Source organism: Populus euphratica, unplaced genomic scaffold, assembly GCF_000495115.2.
Source record: "Populus euphratica unplaced genomic scaffold, PopEup_1.0 scaffold1.1, whole genome shotgun sequence".
Lineage (NCBI taxonomy): Eukaryota > Viridiplantae > Streptophyta > Magnoliopsida > Malpighiales > Salicaceae > Populus > Populus euphratica.
This window is the reverse complement of record NW_011499845.1, coordinates 6,147,853-6,162,638: the sequence shown is the minus strand read 5'-3', so window position 1 is coordinate 6,162,638 and position 14,786 is coordinate 6,147,853. Positions and strand designations below refer to the sequence as shown.

General features: G+C 34.3%; 1 protein-coding gene across 1 annotated transcript; it reads left to right on the top strand.

Annotated features, from left to right (window-relative positions):
* Positions 1–9,266: 9,266 nt before the first annotated feature.
* LOC105124836 (auxin efflux carrier component 3-like) lies at positions 9,267–13,288 on the top strand. The gene is made up of 6 exons (XM_011024982.1): positions 9,267–10,905; positions 11,015–11,312; positions 11,430–11,515; positions 12,117–12,274; positions 12,386–12,462; positions 12,573–13,288. Exons 1-6 carry the CDS (start codon positions 9,642–9,644, stop codon positions 12,637–12,639), a joined length of 1,950 nt encoding a protein of 649 aa, XP_011023284.1. The 5' UTR covers positions 9,267–9,641; the 3' UTR covers positions 12,640–13,288.
* Positions 13,289–14,786: the final 1,498 nt, after the last annotated feature.

Sequence of the window (14,786 nt, the reverse complement as noted above, 5' to 3'; positions counted from 1 at the left end):
CTTCATTGATAAAACAGTGGCAAAACTTAAACTTGATACCTAAGATCAAATAAATCTTCTATTTACCATCTAAATGAATCTTCTGAGAGCAAGACTTCATACACTAATAGTCTATAAAAACGAGGTGTAACTTTTATCTGCACGAGGAGTGAGAGAATAAATGGAGGCCAGGCATGTCGTTTGATGTCATATAGATGGTGATAATATGTGGTTTAATCGTATATTTGGCATATTTACTTAGTAATATGTTACATATACGAGATAGTTTAACTTGTTGTATAGTTCAAGGTTCAAGTTCGGTGTTGATCGAAGAAAAAAATTCAATTCCAGCAACTAAAAAGGACTAAGAAACACAAATTGTTGTTTTCTTCTAGCTAGTTTTTTTAGGAATATATATATATATATATATATATACACACGCACTCCAGAGAACCCCGCTTCCCTTTTTCTCTCTGTTTTTTTTTTTCCTTCTAATTTTATCTAAATAGCTGATATCTCTTCGAAAAACAGAAAGTAAAGTTGCATTCTTCTCTTTGATTTATGTGCCTTCTTTATTTCTACAGCTAGTTACAGATATTTCCCTTCCCGACTAATATTTTGATGATAAATTTTATGATATTTAAATAGTAACTAATGGCATTGCATTAACTAATATGCCATGATATCACTACATGTCGTCAAATCCAAAAAAAAAAAAATTCATCTATTATGTTAAACTTTATTCTATATCTATCTAGAACAACTACTAATACGGGAAATTAAATGGAAATTGGAAACAATCACTTTTCTAGATAACTAAATCAATGTAATTATTTCTTTTTGGTACTAATACGGAAAATTAAATGAACCCAATTATTTTTTTAAATAGCCAAATTAAGGTAACTATTTCTTTTTTATAGGGATAATCCAACTTGGTGCATGTTGAGATAATGTCTCTCATGAGAAGATAGATAAAAATTAATTCATGTATAAGAGCAAGAAATCAGAAATATAAGTAAGAGAAATTTTTTTATCTTTTATTACTCGTTTTTGGAGTGATAATCGAGTAATTATTATGTTGAATTTAGTTTTAAAGAATAATATTTGTGTTTATATAATTCAGTAATATAAAATAAATTAAATTTTATATGAAAAAATGATCACTTTAAATTCATGGAAAAGAAAAAAAATTACAATCAAACTGAAAATATCTTTTCAGTCCATTATTTTCACAACTCAAAAAGCTTCTTCTAATCTTGTCATGCATTTTAATAATGCATTGATCATTAAATAAATATGTTAATGTATCCTAGTAAAGTTATAAAATATTTGAAAAGACAACTCATAATAATTACATGAATTTATTCACTAATAAAATTTATTCTTCTTCGTAAAGGAAACGTCCACTTGAAAGCCATTTGGATAAATTGACAAAAGAACCAACCCTACTGGAAAAGAGTCCATGGGAGAATTAATTCTGTCGAGGATAGCTTCAAAGAAAAGTCATAAAAATATTTAGTAGATAATGAAATGATATGGGCCCAACACCGGGATCACAAAAATTCCTAGTCCATTTACGTGTTTCTGGTCGCTTTCTCACAGAAAGTCTAAATCCCCATGGCCTTCAAAAATGAGGTCATAGTTCAAGCCTCGCGGGCCATTGACATTACTCATCCTAACTGTTTTACCCATCTGCATCCCATGCGTCTTCAGGTAGCTGGGATTAGCCGAAGCCCATTCATTTGTTTCAAAACTCAAGAGATGGAGCAAAATGAAGCCCCGTTATATCTTTGATCCTGTCCGAGAGAACAGCCTTGCCGTACAAGTCTACAACTAACGCCATATCTTCAGGACGCACCCAACATCCAACTTCTATTCATAGCATAGGAATGTTTCTTTTATCAGGAGTAGATTTTCTAGCTCTTGAAAGCGTGGTCCACCCCATCATGAAAATTGGAGGTGTCATGCTTCTGATCAGAGAATGTAACTTAAATTATAAATTCTTTGAAATTCAGAGGAACCAGATAAGTCCCTGTCCCGAACCCGGCATTGCGCCATTTACAACTAAATTTTGCAGTTATGAATGGTGTGATTCAGTGTCGCCAGAAAAAGTGACCGGCCTAACAAGAGTGAGCTCCATAATCAACACTTGCCAAACATCAATTACGAAGTAGGGATCTATAGTGTCCCTTGATAGTACATGCAGCCATCAAGTGGCGGTTAGCGACTGATACTTTAGTATTAGGTGACTGGTCATGATATTAATCACATTTTTTTGGACTGATAAAATCAAATAAGATGGCAAACTATGGCATTTGGTCTTTGGATTTGCCAACTTTTGGCACCTTTAACAGATTCAAGACATGATTTTTGAGCTAACATCTAAACCTGCAAGAATTAAAATTTGATTAACTAGGAAAGGATTTTTGGGTCTTGACTCAGTCGAACTACAAACCGAGTACTTTTGTGACAATTATATTGAGCAGCTAAATGGAAACTCCCTCCCTGCCGTACATTTAGAATAAATTCACCACAAGAACCAATTGAACCATGTCACATGGGGCTATCTGCTCTTACAGACCTGCGCTTCTTTCACAAATGGATGGCCACAGATATGAGTGTGGCATTGTCAGAAAAAAAATGTCACGAAAGTTTCCTTTCCAGCCAAAATGTGTCAAAACATTAACTCAACATGTCTCCGAGTCCCCATTAAATATGCTCCCTTTAACTTTTGATTTCTCCATATAAATTATTATGGAATGCAACGACCTTGGCTGGCTTTTGGAAAGATAAAATTAAATTAGAAAGGTGAAAAGAGGACAAACGACCTTTTTCTTTTTCTGGGGATGGTAAGTGGCACCATCTTAAAAGAATGTTCTTTCACATGGCTGGCTTTGGAGTTTATAAATCAGAGAATGATGTCCAAAGAACCCCACAAGCATGAGACCAGGTTCCAATATAACTTAGTGGTTGTTAGCAATTTTTATGATTTTTTATATTTGTTGTTGTTAACAAGCTTTGGAGGATTAGAAATAATCTCCCTCAGAAGTTTTGTCGCGGCTAGAGATCGGGTCAATTCCGTGGAGTCCCGTGCCAAGGAAACAATGGTTTGTTCAACGGTTTCACGTTGAAGGGCATGTGAATAGATATTAGGCCGTGTCTGAATTGAATCATATCTTGATTGTTAAACTAGATTATCCATAACTAATCGATTGTTAACGTCCACTTCAAGGTGGTTAATAACATCATATCAGAATAAAAAAATAACCTCCAGCAATGGTTGGTAGTGTGATTTCGGGAAAAAACGAGTGTTGGTCTTAATTACTATTAAGAGGAGAAATAGGGCTAGCCAGGAGGCAATTCCCTAACGGGTGGGACGGCCTTGATACTCGCATGCATAGTTTTGAGAGGCAACACTGGGCTCCAGGTATTAGGTGCTACATCTTGAAGTAAGACACTATAGCATCCTTGCCCTTGGTATGATGGTCAAATCTAGCAAAATTTACTGTAAATGAGGGGACCGATATTGTGTTTTAAATTCTAGTTTTCCCTCACGTTAGCCCGTCCTTTTTTGTTTATTTAGGATTTGTTAGCCAGACACTATGTAGTGTGTATAAGTTCTTTGATAAGATATGATGTACACTCATGGTTCTATCTGATAACTTTCCAAATTTTTCTTTTTAAAAAAATTCTGAAATCTCTCAAGTATTATTATAAAAGGTTAGAAGATATCAATTCTACCGCAAAGGTAAATAAATAATTTATAATTATTATTCAATAACATATCTTCTGTCTGTAACTTTGCACGCGTTCTAGATAATAAATTAATTAAACCCTATCACATTGGTAATCTTCACTTGAGTGATAATCATCTATTAATATTTTAAAACATAAAAAAAAATAAAAAATATTTAAAATGCATTGTGAAGGATATTTCGTAGGGCAAAAAAAAATGTAATTATCTTTTAGTTTCATAATTACTAGCCATCCTAACTGATATTTAAATATTTTTGAATAAAAAGCTATTTATACTAAATAGAATATAAAAATCATCTTAAAATATTATATATAAGGTAAGTTATATTATTATTTGATTTTAATAATAAATAAATTGGACTAAAAATATAATTTTTTGAAATACATAAAAAAATTTCCAATAAAAAAAAGTAATTAAAATCAATGATCTAAATCTTGAAATGATAATTTCATTCAAACCTATGAATACTGATGCAAAACCAACCATAATGGACATTAAACAATAAATATGACTCAAATAATAATTATCATATAAATACTTAAAATCTAATTAATAGGGTATGTAAATCCAAGTTTTTCACCCGTTGAATAAAAGGTAGGGTATGTATATCATAAAAACTCATTCTTTAGATATATTATTATCCCTTTTAAATTTGAATATCGTGAAAAAGATTGATATTATGAGATGTTTAAGTTGATATTTGTAGAAAAAATTAATAATATCCTATATATATCCAATTAATTAAAAGTTATGTTCAATATGAAGATTAAAAAATAATTTTTATCATCATTTTCATAATTAGACACATTTGTATTTTTTATATCGCCATCCCTCTTTTTATGGAACAACAACCAAATGCGACTTAATTTCCGCCCTCCAACGAGAATGATTGGTGTTGGTGTGTGATCAATTTTAAATTGACACTCATATATAAATTAAGGCCACTTATTCAAATATCTATATCGAAAGTAAATCCAACATATGCACAATCGACATGATCTTCAGACGGTTTGCCGAGTAATTCAAGGGCAGACGGGGATGGGAGGGCATGGAGCAAGGTGGGGGGGGGGGGGGGGGGGGGGGGGGGTAGAGGCCCAATGGGCCGACAGGGCTTATTCCTCTTGACTCGCATATGCCTTCAAATTCAACTATATTTACTATTGACGTGCTGTCTGCGTAAAAAGAGAGCCCCTTTGAACCACTCAAACACGGACCCTCGTGCTCTTTCCTGCTTTACCTTTTCTTCCTTTGCGTTTCGATTGTTTTTTCAACCCTAAAATAATGCTCAAATCTGATAGCTGAGTTGCGAGTTCAAGCAATCGGAAAAGGTTGCAATATGATATTCGGTGTCGCTGAAACCAACGTTGATTCAAAAGAACCATGCTCCCCTCCCCGTTTTCAGGTTGAATTATTTTATTAATTCTTTATTCGGCAATTCAACCTTCTCATTGGTGAAGCACACGTTTGTCAACAACTTTATAATTATACCTTAAATTTTCTTCTCTCTCGAAGAAAAAAAAAGTTAAAACAAGGTTGAAAAAGGTAGCAAGCATAAGAAAGAAATTTTATTATTATTATCAATATGAATATTCAAATTAACTTATATTATTTTAACTAATTTTATAAATTTTAAAATTAATAATTATATAAATTTTTAGTAACTCTAGAATTTATAAGAATCAAATTAATAATTTTTATAAAATAAATTTAAAATTTAACCAGTTTAACTATTTTTTTATATTTAATTTTTTTTTTATTAACGAGCCAACTTATATATATTTTAATTAATTTTATTAATTTTATAATTAATAACTAAATAGATCTATTATATTAACAACTCAAAAGCGTAAACATAAAACCACAAATGGGAGGAAACCTCTTTATCTCAGCGTTTTACTGTATTATATTTAAAGATTTTGCTTGTATGGCTTAGGAGTGCGTGCAGTGCAAGTGCATGTGCACTGCCACGTGTCGTTTTGATAGATGGTCTACCCCACATCTTGGATTCTTTATGCTTGAGTGCTTAGGTACAGGCGGGCCCCAATCATTTGATAAAAACCACTCAATGATTTGGATCAGCTGTTGCTTTAAAAGGCCACGGTTTTGGAATCACCGCTTTGCACATGGATCTAATTTACATCAAGCAGGTGAGGTGCCTCAGTAAATTTTTACTGCAGTAGATTGATACCCTTCGCTTGTCAGCAACACCTTCCAGGAGGCACTTTTTATTTCTTGGTTTGGTATTTAAATTGTTTTTTATTTGTTTTTAAATATCATTTTTTAAATGTTTTTAATATTTTGATGTCAATTATGTAATTTAATATTTTTTAATATATTTTCAATTAAAAATACTTTTAAAAAATATCATGCATATATTATAACAACCTACCATCCGCATTATTTATTTTATTTTGTTTATGAAATCATCAAACCACTTAATCGAATCTTATACTTTGGATTCAAAAGAACACTCAACTTGTTTTCGGGGGAGATAATATAATCCAGTTCTTAATTATAAGTTGCGGTGCGAGTACATTTATATTAAAACATGGAACATAAATGAAACTAAAGCTGATATTAAATAGATTTATTGTTTTTTACGACTTGAAGTATAGAAAGAAATTTTTGTTGACATGATGTAAGAATCCCAATGTAGATAGTCTTTTATGATATCATAATCATTTAAAATAAATTAAATTGTATGATCAACACCTAATGAATCTTTCAGTTAGAAAGAACACTCGCAACTTATTTAATGTCAGTGGCACGCTTATAATTGTTGTGTTGATTGTTCAATATTTAAACTTAAATATTAATCATTATTTTTGGGTAATTAAAATCAAATTCATTTGAGAGATGATACTATTTGTGAGCCACATAGCAGCAACAATCTTCCAGGTAATGATAAGTAGTTTAATTATCACTAACATTCTTCTTTGTTAGAGATCTCGAATTCAAAACTTATTCTGTAACAAAACCCCACGACCTATAATTAATAATAATGGGTGGAATTAAGGAACCTTTTTTTCCCATATAGGATGTCCCATTCATGCGAAGGAAACTTATCAAGAGATCGAATTGAAGATGCTAAAGAGCAGAAGATGGATACGAGGGTATTGAAATTCAACTGAAACGACAAGAACTAGAAAGTAATAAAGCCATCAAACTCGGAAGAGGGATTAGGGATAGCTGGGGGAGATTTGAAAGGGACTCCTCGATCGTATGCATATGAATCTCCGGCCGAAAGAAAATGATTGGAGTCATTTAAAGATGGATTCGTGAAGAAAATTTAATCGCCTACGTTTCCTTTTTTATCGTGCTATATATATATATATATATATATATCGACACAAACTCACACTAAACGACTTGACATATAGCTGTAGAGGTAGTTAATTTTTAGGATGAACTAGTTAGTTTCCCCTGCCTGTTCGACTTAGTTATATTTTTCATTCTGAAAATACTCTTGAGCTATAAAATAATATAATTTTAATTTAAAAAACAAACTAATTTTTATTTTTTTATTGATGAGTAATCCTCAAACATTTTTTTTTGATAAATTTTTTATTGTATTCTTTGGATGGTTTTGAGATGAACAATCTACATTACATTTATGCTTCGGTTTTAGTTACTTTTGGGAAGGATGCCGGGACATGCTTATTCCTATTTCAAGCATAGACTTTCTTTAATGAATTGAATTTACCAAATACCTATCTGTTCGAGGAAAAAAAAGGTCCGGTCACATAAGTAATGTAATTGTTTGTTTTATTTTTGTGTTATAATCTGTTTTTTAAAATGTTTTTTATCTGAAAAAATATAAACTAATATTTTTTAAAAATTCCTGGATATGTTGATTTTAAAAATAAAAAAAATCTGATAAAACAAATTATTTTTTTATTATATGAGAAAATCAATTATACAAGATTTTATTGTTATTCTTGTATTCAACGCTCAATCCCATATTAAATATCTTCTACATCCACTTTCACACTTAAGAAACATTTCTAAACTTCTTTTTTTTTTCACATTTTAGAACAAGGAGAGAACAAAGTAGTCGATAACAAAATTTATAAAATGTAGAGGCTATTCCGACTTTTTTTCCTTGTTACCACTCCATTTACATGGCCACACACTAAATCTCTGACATGTGTCTTCCGAGGTCAATCACGTCTCTCATGGTCGCACGTTATATCAAGATGATTTCTCTTCTTTATTTTGATTGGATAAGCACAACATCAATTTTTTTTTATTGGAAAATCACATATCTATCACTTTTTTTTATTAATTTGTCAAGTTCTACGTTTTCTTTTCTTTTCATAATTTAGTAGAATGGATTTCTCTGTTTTAGGAAGCTATGTTTGTGCTTATGCTATTTGTCAATTATATTCTATCTAGCACACAAACACCTCACCTTTTCATTTATTTTTAATGTAGAACAATCATCACTAACATGTGCACCTAAGAATTCTTTCTTTCACATATGAGTTTAGTACATTCGGAGACAATTAACTTTGTAGTTAAAGTATTTTAAGTGCAATATTCAGAGCTTAGAGCTTAACTATTTTGATCATGGAAAACATACATAGTCCTGAAAATCCTATTACAATCATTCCAAGCTAAACCAAACCAGGCTGATTTGTTAGGAAGTTGCTTATCTTTGATGAAATACATAAATTTTAATTAATATTCTCATAGGGTCTGTATATGATGACGACTTGCATGCAATGATTTGCGCAATTTTTAACCAAAAAATATAAATTAGTTGGCTATGAATTTATATTAAATATAAAAAACTCATTTTTCATTATTTTTTGTGTTGAATATTTACCATTCATGTATACACCCATGCACCAAATATTATTATAAAAATTGATTTTGGATGGAACATTCATGATCTCAACTAAGGAGGGAAAAAAAGGAATAACAAGAGGTGGGTGATTTTTGTCCTCATCAAATCTTTGAAAAAAGAAATACATAGACAACGGTTGAGCTACAGATTTATTCCGAGTTAAAAACAGCGTTACCTTTAATCTGATGGGAAAATCAGTCAAAATTTGCAGTTCGGTCTGAAGATGTGCCGAGTACTGGAAACTGATCATGCAAAGGGAAAATTCGAAAAAAAGATAAAGAAGTGCATCTTTTTCTTTACGTTACAACTCGATCCAAAAGAATAATGCGGCCGATGTCTACATCTCGAAGCAGGGGTGGGAATTCATTTTTGCATGATACCATTCCCTTGCAATTCAAGATGGCTCCCCTTTCGGCCTTCCCCGTTTACACAGTCAAAAACTTTGACAGAAAAACTAAAAAAGAAAGTGTCCCGGCTCGTCACTGAAAAAACCCCATACGACAACGAAACCTGCCATCTGTAACTCCAAGCAGACACCAACTCAAGTTTAGTTCACTTAACTCTATCAAACGGTTACTTTCTAACCCAACTTCACGGGTCCCCCTATTCCCCTTCTCTTTCCTTTCCAGTACATGCTCTCACTCACGCTCACCTCTACATTTATACACAGACACACACACATGTCAACATTGACATGTCCCGTATCCACACACTTCGTCTATATATACTTCCCTCTTAAAAGTTACCCCTTGCTATCCTAGCTGTGTCATAGAAATGCTATCCATCCCTCCTTTCTCGTTCCCTTTATAAAATCATTTCTCTCTCTATCTGTAGACTCATCAGCCATATCAGGCAGAAGGAGCTGGCTGCAACAGTTCGCTGCAGAGAGACGTATATCCTCTCCAGTTAGTTATTTAACGGTTTTTGTCCTTCTCTTTTCCATTTTGCCATTTTATTCTTTTGAATTTAGTCCCTTTCTTCTGCTAGATCTTTTCTTCAAAATCACCACTCCCTTGTCTTGATTACTATATTTCAGTCCAGGATACATAAGAAACCATGATTAGTTGGAATGATCTCTACAACGTTTTGTCCGCTGTTATTCCTCTTTATGTTGCTATGATCTTGGCTTATGGGTCTGTTCGATGGTGGAAAATCTTCAGCCCGGACCAGTGTTCCGGTATCAACCGTTTCGTGGCGATTTTCGCAGTGCCACTGTTGTCATTTCATTTTATCTCCACTAATGATCCTTATTCTATGAACTTCAGGTTCATTGCGGCCGACACGCTTCAAAAAATAATAATGCTGTTTGCTCTGGGAATTTGGACTAATTTCACCAAAAATGGAAGCCTGGAGTGGATGATTACCATCTTTTCTTTGTCGACTCTTCCGAATACTCTTGTCATGGGCATTCCTCTTTTAATCGCCATGTATGACGACTACTCGGGAAGCCTAATGGTTCAAGTTGTGGTATTACAGTGTATCGTTTGGTACACTCTCCTCTTGTTTCTTTTCGAATATAGAGGTGCAAAGATGTTGATCATGGAGCAATTTCCTGAAACTGCAGCCTCCATTGTTTCGTTTAAGGTTGATTCTGATGTGGTATCTTTAGATGGTCGAGATTTTCTGGAAACTGATGCTGAAATCGGTGACGATGGCAAGTTACATGTGACGGTCAGGAAATCTAATGCCTCCAGAAGGTCTCTTGGCCCGGGTTCTTTCTCTGGATTGACTCCCCGGCCATCAAATCTTACTGGAGCTGAGATTTACAGTCTGAGTTCTTCAAGGAATCCTACTCCAAGAGGGTCTAATTTTAACCCTTCTGATTTCTACTCCATGATGGGAGTTCAGGGATTCCCGGGAAGGCATTCAAATTTCGGTCCAGCTGATTTGTACTCAGTACAATCTTCAAGAGGGCCAACTCCAAGGCCGTCGAATTTCGAGGAAAATTGTGCTCCAATGGCTACTATATCCTCTCCAAGATTCGGGTTTTATCCAGCACAGACAGTAACTACATCTTATCCAGCACCGAATCCTGAACTTGCCTCTACTACCACTTCTAAAACCACAAAAAATCAGCAGCAGCAGAACCACCACCAGCAGCAGCCGCAGCCGCAACAGAATAGCAAAGTAAATCATGATGCTAAGGAACTACACATGTTTGTGTGGAGCTCAAGTGCATCACCAGTTTCCGAAGGAGGTGGGCTCCACGTCTTCGGCGGTACTGATTTTGGCGCATCAGAACAATCCGGACGGTCTGATCATGGAGCCAAGGAGATCAGGATGTTGGTTGCGGACCACCCGCAAAATGGGGATGGCAAAAGTATATTACTTCAGTATACAAGCACAGAATTCGTAACTGCACAATAAATAAGTTAACCATTTTACACGTTTTGATGTTTTTGTCTAATTTTTTATTTTTAATTTTGAAGCCATTACACAAGCTGGAAATTTTGCTGGCGAGGACTTTAGTTTTGCTGGGAGAGGAGAAGGAGAAGATGATCAGAGGGAAAAAGAGGTTCCCACTGGACTTAACAAACTTGGGTCCAGCTCAACTGCCGAGATGCACCCAAAAGCAGTCGGCGCTCCAGATTCCGCTGGCAGTAAGCAGATGCCACCGGCAAGCGTTATGACCCGTCTGATATTGATCATGGTTTGGCGGAAACTTATTCGCAACCCCAACACATACTCTAGTCTCATTGGTCTTATTTGGTCTCTAATTGCTTTCCGGTTAGTTTAACCATTTTGAAATTAATCAAATTTTATTTCTATATTGTAACTACTATGATTGGTATTTTTGGTGCTAAACTATGAGCTGTTGTTGTTGTTGTTATTTTCTCATTGCAGGTGGCATTTGGAAATGCCTAAGATAATAAAACAGTCGATCTCCATACTGTCTGATGCTGGACTTGGAATGGCTATGTTCAGCTTAGGTGAGTGGTCAGAATTATTGTAATCATCAGTTGACGTTATTTTTTTTTCTTAACCTTTCCCTGCTTCCTCTGTCATATAAGTACTTAAAAAAAAACATTCAGTTGATAAATGGACCAACATAAAGTCGTATTTATACACCAACATGAAGTCATACATACTAGTTCCTACAGAGTTTTTGGTTCAATTCTTAATTTTCAGAGGGTCTCTTAAATGTGGCACGTTTGTTACCACACCAATTCTAAAGGTGATTTGGCCTGGTCAGGCACCAAGGATGGTTAAAGGAAATTAATGTCTTACATTGTCTAAGGGTATGGGTGCTACAACTCACAGTTGAATGGATGGTTGTGGGTTGTGAGCAATGTTATCACAGGAAATCAAAGGGTTTTTGTCCTTGGACTGTAAATAGATTGACCATCCGACATATGGGGCCGGTTTAGCTTGCGGTCCAGAGTCGGTTGGTGTAGGTCGTGGATAGTAATAGATGCCGGCCCTTTTCAGCTCTTCTACTAGCGGAGGTAGCAAAATTGAGAACTCAAAAGATTTAAAATACTCAGTTTCTGTTTGGATGCACTGATTTTGTTGTTGTATATACTGTAAAAGGTCTGTTTATGGCTTTGCAACCGAAGATAATTGCTTGTGGAAATTCGGTTGCCACATTCGCCATGGCTGTTCGATTCTTGACCGGCCCTGCAGTGATGGCTGCTGCATCAATTGCTGTTGGTCTGCGTGGTACCCTCCTTCATGTTGCTATTGTCCAGGTAAAAGTTACTTCCACAATATTAACTGCAATTATATTCTAATTAGATAAATGATTATTTATTGCGAATTGACTAATTAAGTTGCATCATTGATTTATACTTATTGAATAGGCTGCACTGCCACAAGGAATTGTTCCATTTGTGTTTGCCAAGGAGTACAATGTCCATCCAGCCATTCTTAGCACTGGGTAAGTAATATATTGCAAGATGGTAGTTTAAAATATTCAACATCTTAGTAAATATTTGTGCTTTGTCAAAAAAGAGAAAAAAATAATTCTTTCTACCATTTGTTATACAGGGTTATCTTCGGAATGTTGATAGCATTACCAATTACTCTTGTTTACTACATTCTTCTTGGACTGTGATCAGTTCTCCTCGGCGGTAGCCTAAAAGGGAGCAAAATGAAGAGGATTTTGATTACTTGCTGATTGTGTGTCACCCTTGGCAGCAATATTGATTATAATTGCGCCAAAATATAGTTTCTAGTAACAGGAGAATCGATACCAGGCAAAGAAGATTTTAGGACAAAGAATTTGCCGAGAGCTCCAAGTTTTTTGGAGGTGAAAGTATTTTAACTTGGTGGAAGCCCGGATATAAGGAGCGCGCACTCATTAGGAGCCAAAGTTGGTTAATTTTTCCAAGGTTTGAGATGAACAAAGAAGGCCGGTCTTACAGGGAGAGACATCAAAGAGGAAAATAAGGGCTAATAAGGCAGCTATTGATATTTTAATTCTCTTCATTTCCACTATGCAGGTCTGCAATTACAAAAGGACAGAAAATTGAAGTAGTTTGTGAAGATGAGGAAGAGGAGAAAAGGGCTTTCCTTTTTACTATTCTGTGCTCCGTTGTTCTTCGTGTTTGCTTTGATTGTCCGTAGATCCGGCAATTATTTGCGTCTGTCGTCTTTCTTTTTGGTTTGTAATTTATCTAGGATTATCAATTATGATCAAAAGGGAGCATCAGTCTTTCACTTGATAATATACAAAGTTAATGTTGTATTTTTCATCAGGACAAGGACAAAGACTTGCCCCATGTTGCTCGTGTAACTAAAACCTCCTATCTAGAAAAACCTTAAACATGGAGGAAAAGATGCGTGTGTGAGAAGGAACACCTCTCAACCGAGGGGGCTTTGTGCCTTCTTATTCCATAGGAACCCTTTTAGGGTCCTGTTCATGAGAAGCTGATCTTGAGAGATTGACATTAGGTGGGGATGAGCAGGAAAAGAGCTGAGGTCAAAAGCAGCTAACCTTGCTTTTCACTGTAGCTTTTGATGCGCCCTCAATCCTACCCTACCTTTTATAGCCATGTGTGAAGTCACTTTAATAGGGTGGTGGGTTGGTCAAAATTTCCAACTTTTAGATGGCATGTGATCAATCACAGTTACATCTAGTTTTTCTATCATGGTCACGAGGTTCAGCCTCAACAGTAGCTTGTATTTATTCGATCTCATCAACTCTTAACAAAATTCTCTATCTTTTGAAGCTTTAGCATGAGCTGAAAAAAGAGGGCTTACACAAGTATATGAGGTGAGGTGAGAATATAGTTGGGAGCTATAAGGTAGTCATAGACGTACTCATATGTTCTTCGAATGAGAGATATTATATATATAAAATCAGTATGCGTACTATAGTTTATGGAAACTTTATTTGAGTTTCTATATTTTGATTCTTTCTTGGGGGGAGAAAAATCCTTGCATTTGAACTCATGAATATTTTTAAGAAAATATCATTGTATATTTGTTCTGAGAATATCCTTCTCAACGCTAATTAAACTATTTTTATGTCAAAGTTATTTCAGAACAGATGATTTTAAAAAATATATATATAAATGGACTAAAATTTCAAAATAAATCAAGTATAATAATTCGAATATAAATATTAGTAAAGTGAAGGCACTGATTTGTTGCTATCTCTTCTTCAAATTATCTGTTATTTTAATTATCTGCTATTTTAATGAATTAGCTACCATGTTGTGTGTCAGAAAAATCATTTGCACCCTATGCTTCAATTTTGATGAACTAAACTTAATTTGCAGATTATGTTTTTAATCTGGAAGGATTGGACCAAGTTTGAGTCCCATTGAACACAATTAACTAAAAATAGAACACAAATGCGATTTGACTTTCGCCACATACACACATGTAGAGATAACTTAAAAACAATTATTTGTCTAGCTTAATGATCTCATCTACATAAAAAGTAAGCGCCATCTTTACATAATAAATTAAAACGATAAAAAAATGATTTATTGAATTGCGTAGTAAATATATGGCAACGAAGATTCGGATTATGGAAATATGAAATAAACTCATTTTCTTTTTCATGCATGAGCTTTCAACTCAAATGTGAATGACGAATGAATGCTCAATTTAATGACGCTCAATTCTGCAGGACATCGACGAGGAACTTAATTTTGAATCCCAACCCTACTCCTTCCTACTCCTTCCATCTAAATTAAGAAAGTTCTCTCTCTCTCTCTCTCTCTGTATTAAAAAAAAATCAAAACAGTAGAG

Excerpts from the sequence above, each read along its gene's own strand:
- LOC105124836 (XM_011024982.1), top strand. The coding sequence starts at position 9,642 with ATGATTAGTTGGAATGATCTCTACAACGTTTTGTCCGCTGTTATTCCT. Across the intron at positions 10,906-11,014 it reads GCAAAATGGGGATGGCAAAA|CCATTACACAAGCTGGAAAT; the intron begins GTATATTACTTC and ends TTAATTTTGAAG. Across the intron at positions 12,463-12,572 it reads CCAGCCATTCTTAGCACTGG|GGTTATCTTCGGAATGTTGA; the intron begins GTAAGTAATATA and ends TTTGTTATACAG.